General features: G+C 47.1%; 2 protein-coding genes across 2 annotated transcripts; one reads left to right on the top strand and one right to left on the bottom strand.

The window, feature by feature from the left end:
- Positions 1–424: 424 nt before the first annotated feature.
- On the bottom strand, positions 425–5,202 carry LOC149920146 (uncharacterized). Its single transcript, XM_090130135.1, has 4 exons — positions 4,971–5,202; positions 4,770–4,871; positions 3,062–3,118; positions 425–1,570 (listed from the first exon to the last, which is right to left on the bottom strand). Exons 1-3 carry the CDS (start codon positions 5,195–5,197, stop codon positions 3,091–3,093), a joined length of 357 nt encoding a protein of 118 aa, XP_089986261.1. The 5' UTR covers positions 5,198–5,202; the 3' UTR covers positions 425–1,570; positions 3,062–3,090.
- On the top strand, positions 4,762–10,470 carry SLITRK5 (SLIT and NTRK like family member 5). Its single transcript, XM_031612134.2, has 3 exons — positions 4,762–4,889; positions 6,300–6,394; positions 7,335–10,470. The coding sequence occupies exon 3, from the start codon at positions 7,343–7,345 to the stop codon at positions 10,208–10,210; it is 2,868 nt and encodes a 955-aa protein (XP_031467994.1). The 5' UTR covers positions 4,762–4,889; positions 6,300–6,394; positions 7,335–7,342; the 3' UTR covers positions 10,211–10,470.
- Positions 10,471–10,686: the final 216 nt, after the last annotated feature.

The following is a 10,686-nucleotide window of genomic DNA, read 5'->3' as shown; positions in this document are numbered from 1 at the left end:
CAACCCTGCCTAATACACCATTAGAATCGTATTTCTCGTTTCCCATTACATCAGTAATTCCATCATAATGGCAACATGTATCCACTTTTTGTTTTATTGGTACCTTCAGACTTTTAGAATACTGTCTAAAATTGCTTCACCCAAGTTTATAGCAGAAGTTTTCATCCATGATTTTGTAGACTGTGTTATTCAATTCGCATCATTCCTATCAATCCAGGATAAATGGATGCATTTTATGTTTATTGCTATATATACATAAATATATATATATATATATATGATGCATGTTAATTAAGTTTCCAAATATTAAAGGATTAAAATACTGATTTAAATGTTTATAAATTTTTATACAATATCTGGACACATATACAGACAGAGTATATTTGTTTAAGTATACACATAGGTGTAATTTTTCTTGTTTGATTATTTGCTTCTCCTTGGTCACCCCCCAGCTTTGTGTTGTCTACAAACTACGCAGACACATTCACCTCATACCCTGAAAGCAGTGCTATGTGCTTTTGCTCAAGGATTTTATTTCATTTCTGTACTTTCCCCATCATGCTTTAAATGAACACATTAAATAGTGCCCACATTTTTTTTTTTTTTTTTTAGGTAGTATTGTGCCTTATGTGAACTTTAATTCCAGTGCTCTTCAAGATTATCTCATTGAATTTTTTGTTTGTTTCTCAGGTTGTCTTCCTGAAACACTTGGACAGGAGTTATAGAACCACATTTTATTTTTCATTATCATAAGTTCACAGTAAATGGGAAATCTCAAAATCAGCAGGCCTATGATATCCCAGTGAACTTTTGTTCTGTTTTTGGTTTGTTATTTTGTTTTTTAACGTAATCAATTCTTCCTTTAATCCTATTGTTCACTAATACATAGTTTAAGATAGCTTTGCTTCTTGCTGGCTCATAAAAGAAATTACTCACTATTTTGTACAAATTTGTATTTTCCCCTACCAAGTCCGTGGGTTTTTTCCTGGCATTTGCCCACTGAAATGTAACATAATTATACAACATACACTTTTACTTTATTTATTCTCCCAATATTCATAGAAATTATTATCCAGATAAAACCTGTACCAAGTGATTCATAATATACCATGTCACCGTGAAGATTTTTTCCTATCCTGTCCTCAGTGATTTTCATTCCATGACACTCTCTCACTTCTACCATCAAATTTAACATCTTCTTTGTACCACTGCTTAATAATATTTATTTCTTTAGAGGTTTTAGTGCATTAACATGAAGTTAATTCACATTTTCTTCTCTTTCTAAAAAGCACATATTCTGCAGCTCCAATAATTTCACTTATGACTTTGATATCTGTTTTTCTGTTTTCCCATAACATCTGGTTCCACGTGTTCTGTCAGCTGTTCCTGATACTCTTGTTGACCACATATAAAGAGTTGCTGTAGATTTAATACATGTATTCCTCACATTTTTTTTATCTATCTCATCAGTTGTTCCATTCTAGTTCACTCCTCTCCATTTGTATTTCATGTGAAGACTGTAGAAATAACTTTCAAATTTCCTCCTGAGTTTAAAGGTTTTTAGTATCTCCTGGTTTAAGGAAAAACAGATGAAAATTAAATTAGCAAAAGGCAACACACTTCAATACTAATAAAGATCTCTTTGTTTCTCAAGAATTTATCAGCATTTTACTTATGTAATTGTGTTTAGGTTTATAATGACAATTCCAGTTAAAATATTTAGATAAACATTCCACTATGTAGAATACTTCAAGGCTATGCGGACTCCATTCAAATAAGTGAATTTGGTAAGGAATATTAGAGCTATGCTGTCTCACGCTACTCATGCACATTAAAATAAGCGTTCTGGAAAACTCTACAGAAGTTTTTTTATTAGAAATATTAATCATAATAAGAATGAATGGAACAGCAACATGATAGTTCTGCACTAATAGCTATTTAAACCTCATATGTGCTACTAAAATTTATCTAACAGTCTAAAAAGTTGAAAGTAAGATTTTGTTAAATAGGATTTTCTATTCATTATACTTTTTAATATCTCATTAGCACAGGATCAGAATAATTTAACTGAAACATATGTACAATACTCACTTTTATGTAATATTTTTAACACTATTTCAGGTTTATGAAATGTCAGCTTTTCTGAAATGGTTTCATTAAAAATGTAAAGCTCAGTCTGACTGCCAACGTTATTTAAAATTGTGTTCTCTCTTATGAATAGTAATAATAATAATAAAGGTATTTATTTGTGACTGTGTGTCAGAGAAAAATAGCACCGATAGAACACAGACCAATGCTATATGTATGACAGGACTTAAAAATTGAAGCACATATACATAAAACCCCATCTATTCAATACAAAGACTTATGACTTCAAAACAAATTTTTTTTTAAGGAATTGTGAGTTCACATAAAACTGCACAGCATCCCTATTTGACATCTATGAATTATTTTCATTTCATCAGTTATTATGTATTCCATGTAGAATATTAGAAGTCTTAAATAAGAAGTATGGCGGGGAAGTGTTTAGTGTTTTTGCTGTTGTTGTTGTTTTGTTTTTCTGTATTCTTTCCAAAACTAAAAATGATACTGTTGAGCTCATTCTGAAGCCATTTAAAACCTTCCACAGAGTCAAATGGTTTTTGCATCAGACCATTAATTCCATAGATCCCTTAAAATTGAAAGTATTTTGTCCTCCTGATAAACTTTCCAAAGAGTTCTACAAGATCGAGTGTACTGTGAGCATCTAAATGAAAAAGGATTTTGGTTCATATAAGAACCAAAAATGCTTTTAGTTCACATATGATTGTATTAGATTGTATTGTCTTTTATCCAAACTATGAGTCATATTTATTCCAGGCTTAAGGAAAGAGGATTAGATTCACTCTCCTTTTACATTTGTAGAGAAGAGCACTCTTTTGAGGAAGGCTGAGGAAGGCTGAACATAGAGAAAAAGATGATCATTTGCAACTACTCCTGTACTTGGCACGCATAGATATTCAAGCATAAGTTGGCAGAGGTCCAGAGATCTGCTGAAGATGCAGATGTAATGAATTCTCACCTGATACATGGGGTCTTCAACTCTTTGACTCATTCATGAAAACCCATGGAGGTACCACTGAATGCAACAGAGATGGAAGTAGAGTCAAAGTTGGATGTCAACCTCTGTACTGTGTACACGAGATGGATATTACATATAATCGTAGGCATAATATCTATTTGACTGACAAACTAAAATGAACACAGCACAGAGTAATAAATACATAAATGCAAATGTGTGCATATTTGCATGCATACAAACAAATATACGTAAATATATACATATATATATTTCAAGATCAGCCAGACACCTAAATTTGCGAGAAATGAAACAAGAGCTAAATTTAAGAATTCCCTCAGTCACATTCAGCTCTTCACAGGGAAAAAAAAAAAAAAAAAAAAAAAAAAAAAAGCTCCATGTTATGCATGCAAGCGGCAAAACCGCAGTTGTCAGTCGGCAAGATAGAACAGCAGTCAGCCAGCACAGCGCTGCCCACTCCCAGCCTCCGCCAGCCTGCCCAGCCAGGCAATCCCCGCGGTGCCCTCGCGGTCCCGATTTGCTCCTGGCTGCCGGGACACAGCGCCCGCGGCGGCCGCGTGCAGCGTGGCACATCCGCCACCCTGTGCTGCCACCTGGCGGCAGCGGGAGGAACCGCACCGCTCCGCGCGGTTTCTGCAGCCCGGGGCGGCCCCGCGGCGGCGGCCGCCCGGAGGGGGTCTGGGGCTCGCTGTCTGTCCCGCTGTCTGTCCCACTGTCTGCCGCGCCACCGCGGGCTGCTGCTGCCGGATCTGCTCCGCGATGTGCCCCGCGCCCCGAGGCTCGAATATACAGAGGGGAAATATACAGGCAGCCTCCGCACACCCCTCTGCAGCACCGTTTCCAGAGGATGCGCGCAGCCAAACCCGCTTGTTTCCCATCACCGCGGCCACCGAATCTCCCACACCGAGGTGCGGCCGCAGCGGCGGCTCCAGCTCATTAATCAGAGCCGGGCCGCTGTCAGCGGGCGCTGCAGGCGCAGGGAGAAGACCCCGCACCGTGCCGCTTCCCTCCGGCTGCCGCTTGCGGCCGCCGGGCTGCGGCGTGAGGAGGCGGCGGAGCGCGGAGAAAGTTGACCGGTGCGGCGGAAAGTGCGAGGGCGGCCGCGGGGCGTGCGGGGCGGGGGTGTGGCGGGGGCGGTGGCGCGGCTGTTGTATCGGCATGTGTGCGTGTGCGTGTGCTTGCGCGTGTGCCAGGCAGCGTGTGCGGCCTGTGTGAGCGCGCGTGCGGCTTGCGCGGCGCTGAGCGCCCACGGTGCTGCCAGTTGGGGACACCCGCCCCTCCCCGCGTCCTCATCCCGCACTCCCCTCCCAACACCACCCGCCACTCTCCTGCCCGCGGCGCTCCGCACCCCGCTCCCCACGCTACCCCCGCCCGTCGCCGCCCCGCCCTCTTCCCGTCCCCCCGCCCGCTGCGCTCCGCGGCGCTGAGCAAAGCGCAGAGCTCCGCCGGCCGCCCACCCCCCGTTCCCCGCCCCCGCCGTGCGGGCGCGCACCCGGTGCGCGCTTGAGGGTCGCGCGCCTCCGCGGCTGCCCGGGCACGCGCCCACCCGCGCGAGTGTGCGTGCGCGCGCGTGTCTGTGTGTGTGTGTGTGTGTATGTGTGTGTGCACGCGTGTGTGTTCGTGCGCCCCTGTGCGAGCACTGGTGTCTCGGCGCCGCCCGCGCGCGGGGTGCTGTGTGCGCGTCGCTCACCAAAGCCGCCCCGGCTGCCATCCCCGCCGCCTCGTCCTTCGCCGCCCCGGCGGCTCCGCGCACCGAGCAGTCATCTCCATGGGCTGCCACCATGCCCGCGCCCTGGAGATTTCGGGCCAAGTAAGTACCGGGATTGACTTTTCTCGTGCTTCCCTTCTATCTTCTCTTCCTCCCTTCCCTCTCCCCCCGCCCTTTCCCCACCGGGTCTCTTCTAGCTGTCGCTTTCCGCCCCCGACCACCCCAAATCCATTTCCCCCAACTCGAGGTGCGCTCAGTGGGGTGGCGGTGTCCAGCGGGGCCGCCTGATCGTTGCTGCTGTCGGCGATACTGAACGCTGCCTCCAGCCGCCTCTGCGGTGCGGTAATCCGAGGGCTGAACTCTTTGGGGGAAAAGCCATACACACGAGAAAAATCCCAACGCAACCCCATTCCTCTTCTCCCCTCCCCCCTTTCTCCCTCCCTCCTTCCCCCCCCCCCGATATGAACCTCTGTAGGGAGCTGGCGAGCAGCAGCATGCAGTCATCACAGAGGGGTTTCCAGGGCGGGATTGCAACCTTGCACACAGCCAGCTACAACTTTATCTTCTCTACCTCCCATCCCCCCTTCCCCCCCATTTTTTTTTTTTTTTTTTCCAAGAAAAGGGAGAAAGGAGGAGGGTGGGAAGATTGCATTTGCCTCCTTTGCTAGCCTAATTGAATTAAACTTGTAAAATGCCTGGGAGTTTAATACTGACCAGGCAGGTTTTCAATGGCTTTTTTTTTTTTTTCTTTTTTCTTTTTTTTTTTTTTTTTTCCCTACGAAGAACTGCCAGTTAATGGATGAATGGATCTGATCGAGATGAGAAAGAATATGCTAGATACATGGTTTTGAGTGAGATTTTTGCTGCCTTTTTGCAGTGAAGCCTTTTGCTTTGAGTAATTCCTATCCTGGTGACGTCTGGTCAGAATTAGAGAGATTCGCCGAGACTTCCGATTCCTTGCTGCATGACTGCCTTTGCTGCAAGTGTTAGATTTGCAGCCTTGAACCTGGAGCCACAGGAGATGGCTTACAGTGCCGAGACTTGCTGGTTTTAAGATGTGTTCCTCCAAACCAGAGTTGTGGCATGAGGAATGGAGCTCTGAGGTGGACGATAGAAAATGCAAGCCTGCTCCATGACCCCAGCATTTAAGTCCAGATGATTTATTAGTCTTCCCCTACCAACACACACAGTGCATATATTTTCCCTGTTCATGTTGCTTTTAGACTAGCAGAACTAGAAGAAAGCCACAAGTAGTCAGAAAGACTGCAAGACGGAATCTAAATAGGATTTGTTTCCAGCTAGATGCAATTCAGGTATTAAATCAGTAACGTAGGTCACTGGCAGGGTTTCCCCCCAGTCCCCCTTGGCTTTTAATCAGCCTGGGTGTCTTCTCCCTTAAAGGATGAAGAACACTGACAGCCATTTCTGCTTATAATCAGTATCTCTGATGCTTGGAGTGTTGGCAATGAGATATTTCCATGAGACCTATTTAGATCTCTCCACTTCTACCAGGCTGGTTTTGCAGAACACTGGGAATAAGCGGTATGTCAGATATGGCTGAGGCTCCGAAGATGATCTGCCTGTTTTACGTTTTTCACAAATTTGGGGTGAGTGGTTAAAACATTTCCTTTAAGTGTGAATGTGACTGCATGTGTAAGAAATTTAGACCTCTGCTTGGTAGTCAGCTCTGTTACATTGTTTATAACTGGATTCCAATCAAAGTGATTTATTTATATAAAGATACAAAATTTCTCTCACTGAAAAGAGCTGCTAAATGGATTGAGTAGGAGGGTAATGTGTTTTATCTCACTACTGAAGAATTCTGCCACAAAAGTCCTCTACAGTGTGTGTGTGTGTGTCTGTGTGTGTGGATGGGTGTGTGCATACATGCTTGGTAAATGTATAGATAAAATAAAAACACATAAAAGAGTAAAGAAAGAGGTGATTTGTCAGTATCCTCTCTGTTGAAGTGGGCTGCTGTTTTCAGCACTGAGCATTTTTCTGTGGCTTCCTACCATGGCTTTTCCACCACTGGTTAAAAATCGAGGTAGCGCTTTGACTGTAAAAACGGGGAAGACCTCAGTGAGCTGTTCACCGTGGAGGTTCTGAAGGGAAGGGGGAGCTGGGTAATAGAGGAGGTGGGAAACCTCGTAAAATGGTGCTTCTTTTCTCTTAAATTAGAACCGTGAAACTGAACTGACAGCCATTTTATATATATTTATGGGGCTGATTGTGAAAAAGAAATTCACTGAAACACTGAGATCTACCACATACAAGTAGAACCAGAGCAATTCCTACTGCAACCTCACCTTTTTAAGCACTACAGGCATTTGACTCACTAGAGTCGCCCATCAACCTTCTAATCAATGCATGTCACCCAGTTTTCACGAGTGTGGGAATTAGAAGCGCCAGGAGGATTTTGTTTGTTTGTTTCATTAGCAATCCATTCTCCACCCCACTGAAGGTGAATGTAAACTTTGTGTCCACTTTGAATTTTATAAGGTTATGCTATTATTTTGCTTTATTTTTTTCTCCTTACCCTTACAGGAAATAAAATGTACGCTTGCTGCTCCACAGTAACTTTGGAACAGGACCTCAACAAAAAAATGCATATCTGGATGTTGCAGACAATCGCGTTTGCTTTAACATCGCTAGTCCTTTCGTGGGCAGAAAGCATTGAATATTATGGAGAAATCTGTGATAATGCATGTCCTTGTGAGGAGAAGGACGGCATCTTAACAGTGAGCTGTGAAAACAGAGGAATCATCAGCCTGTTTGAGATCAGTCCACCAAGGTTCCCTGTCTACCATCTCTTGTTGTCTGGAAACCTTTTGAACAGGTTATACCCAAACCAGTTTGTCAATTATACTGGGGCTTCAATTTTGCATCTAGGGAGTAATGATATTCAAGACATCGAAACTGGGGCCTTTCATGGTCTGAGAGCTTTGAGGAGGCTGCACTTGAACAACAACAAGCTGGAACTTCTACGGGATGACACCTTCCTTGGGCTAGAGAGTTTGGAATACCTACAGGTTGATTACAATTATATTAGCATCATTGAACCTAATGCTTTCAGCAAACTGCACTTGTTGCAGGTGCTGATCCTCAATGACAACCTCCTCTCCAGTTTGCCCAACAACCTTTTCCGTTTTGTGCCCTTAACTCACCTGGACCTGAGGGGTAATCGGCTGAAGCTATTGCCCTATGTGGGCCTCCTGCAGCACATGGATAAAGTGGTGGAGCTGCAGCTGGAGGAAAACCCCTGGAATTGTTCTTGTGAGCTGATTGCTTTAAAGGATTGGCTGGACAGTATCTCCTACTCTGCACTGGTGGGAGATGTGGTTTGTGAGACTCCTTTCCGCCTACATGGTCGAGACTTGGATGAAGTCTCCAAGCAGGAGCTTTGTCCCAGGAGGCTCATCTCGGATTATGAAATGAGACCGCAGACACCGCTGAGTACCACAGGGTATTTCCACACCACCCCAGCCTCAGTCAACTCCGTGGCCACTTCTTCTTCTGCTGTTTACAAATCCCCTCTGAAGCCCCCCAAAGGGACGCGCCAACCCAACAAGACGAGAGTGCGACCCACCTCCCGTCTGCCCTCAAAAGACCTGGGATACAGCAACTACGGCCCCAGCATTGCCTACCAGACCAAATCCCCGGTGCCTTTGGAGTGCCCCACTGCCTGCACTTGCAACTTGCAGATTTCTGACCTGGGCCTCAATGTCAATTGTCAGGAGAGGAAGATTGAGAGTATTTCTGAGCTACAACCGAAACCCTACAATCCTAAGAAGATGTATCTGACAGAAAACTACATCGCCCTGGTACGCAGGGCAGATTTTGTGGATGCCACTGGGCTGGATTTGCTGCACTTAGGCAATAATCGGATCTCGGTCATTCAGGACCGAGCTTTTGGGGATTTAACTAATTTGCGAAGGCTGTACCTGAATGGGAACCGAATTGAGCGGCTGAGCCCAGAGTTGTTCTATGGGCTGCAAAGTCTGCAGTACCTCTTCCTGCAGTACAACGTCATCCGGGAGATAGAGGCAGGCACTTTTGAGCCTGTCCCCAACCTTCAGCTCTTGTTTTTGAACAACAACCTCCTGAGATCTTTGCCTGGGAACATTTTTTCTGGTCTTTCTCTCTACAGGCTGAGCCTGCGGAGCAACCACTTTTCCTACCTGCCAGTGAGCGGGGTGCTGGACCAGCTGAAATCCCTGCTGCAGATCGACTTGCATGAGAACCCCTGGGACTGCACCTGCGACGTGGTCGGTATGAAGCTGTGGTTGGAGCAGCTCAACACCGGTGTCCTGGTGGACCAGGTCATCTGCGAGTCCCCGAAGAAGTTCTCCCAGAGCGACATGCGAGCCGTCCGGGCTGAGCTGCTCTGCCCCGACTACTCCGACATCGTCGTCTCCACGCCCACACCGTCCCCGGGCCAACTGCCGGCCAGGACCACCCCCTCCTCCTCCACTGTGCGCCTCAACGGCACATCGGCGGCGGGCGGCACGGCGGCGGCGGGCGGCAGCGGCGGCTCTTCGGTGCCGCTCTCGGTGCTGATCCTCAGCTTGCTGCTGGTCTTCATCATGTCCGTCTTCGTGGCAGCGGGGCTCTTCGTGCTGGTGATGAAGCGCCGCAAGAAGGGCCAGGGCGACCATGCCAGCGCCAACAATTCCGACGTCAGCTCGTTCAACATGCAGTACAGCGTCTACAGCGGCGGCCACCACCAGCACCACCACCACCCGCACCTCCAGCAGCACCCGCCCCGCGGCGGCGGCGGGAGCGGGGGGGGAGCGGCACTGCCCAAAGTGAAGACTCCGGCCGGCCACGTCTACGAGTACATCCCGCACCCGCTGGGCCACATGTGCAAGAACCCCATCTACCGCTCCCGGGAGGGCAACGCAGGCGAGGATTACAAAGACCTCCACGAGCTCAAGGTCACCTACAGCAGCCATCCCCTGACCCCTGCGGGGGGAGCGCCGCCACCCCCGCCGCCCCCACCAGCACCAGGAGGGGAGGACGCGTCCGGGCGCAGCCCCGCATACAGCGTGAGCACCATCGAGCCGCGGGAGGAGCTGCTCTCCCCGGTGCAAGACGCCGACCGCTTTTACAGGGGCATTTTGGAGCCCGACAAACACTCGTCCTCTTCCGCACTGGGCACACCCGGCTCCAACCTCCCCGACTTCCCCAAGCTCCCCGCTGCCTACACCTATTCCCCCAACTATGACCTTAGGCGTGCGCACCAGTACTTGCACCCGGGGCCGGGGGACAGTAGGCTCCGGGAGACGGTGCTCTACAGCCCCCCGAGTACTGTCTATGTAGAGCCCAACAGGAACGAGTACTTGGAGCTAAAAGCAAAACTAAACGCAGAACCGGACTACCTCGAAGTGCTGGAAAAACAGACCACATTCAGCCAGTTCTGAGAAGCTGTGCTCCTCCCCTTCCCCGCCAACCATAGCAGCTCCTTCTCTAGAGTATTTGTATTTAATAACCACATGCAAAACAAAGAAACGTAAATGCTGACCTCCCCTTGCCCTGCCTCGCCCCCTCTTTTTTCCCCCTTTAATTCATTTTATTGTAGGGTGAAGTGCCTTGGCACGGGATTTTTCAGCTTTGGGGAATGATTCTGAAATGGTGTGCTGTTTTGTTGGCTGTTTTTTTTTTTTTTTTTTTTTTTTTTCAGATTTGTTTTCTTTTTCTTCCTTCTTTTTCTTTGTCTTTTACTCTGTTTGGAAGTGGAAAACCACCTATTGTGTAAAATGGACATAGTGCTGGCATTGTGCATGTGTCCATGTGTGCTTGGGGAAGGTAACAGGAGGGTCTTGTCAATTCATATTCAGATTACAAGTACAAAAGTCTCAATCCCTTTATTTCTTTTCTCCTGTTCCTTCCTTCCTTC

Source organism: Phasianus colchicus, chromosome 1 (genome assembly GCF_987193195.1).
Source record: "Phasianus colchicus chromosome 1, bPhaCol1.hap1.1, whole genome shotgun sequence".
NCBI classification, from domain to species: domain Eukaryota; kingdom Metazoa; phylum Chordata; class Aves; order Galliformes; family Phasianidae; genus Phasianus; species Phasianus colchicus.
This window is presented reverse-complemented; position numbering and strand designations above follow the sequence as displayed.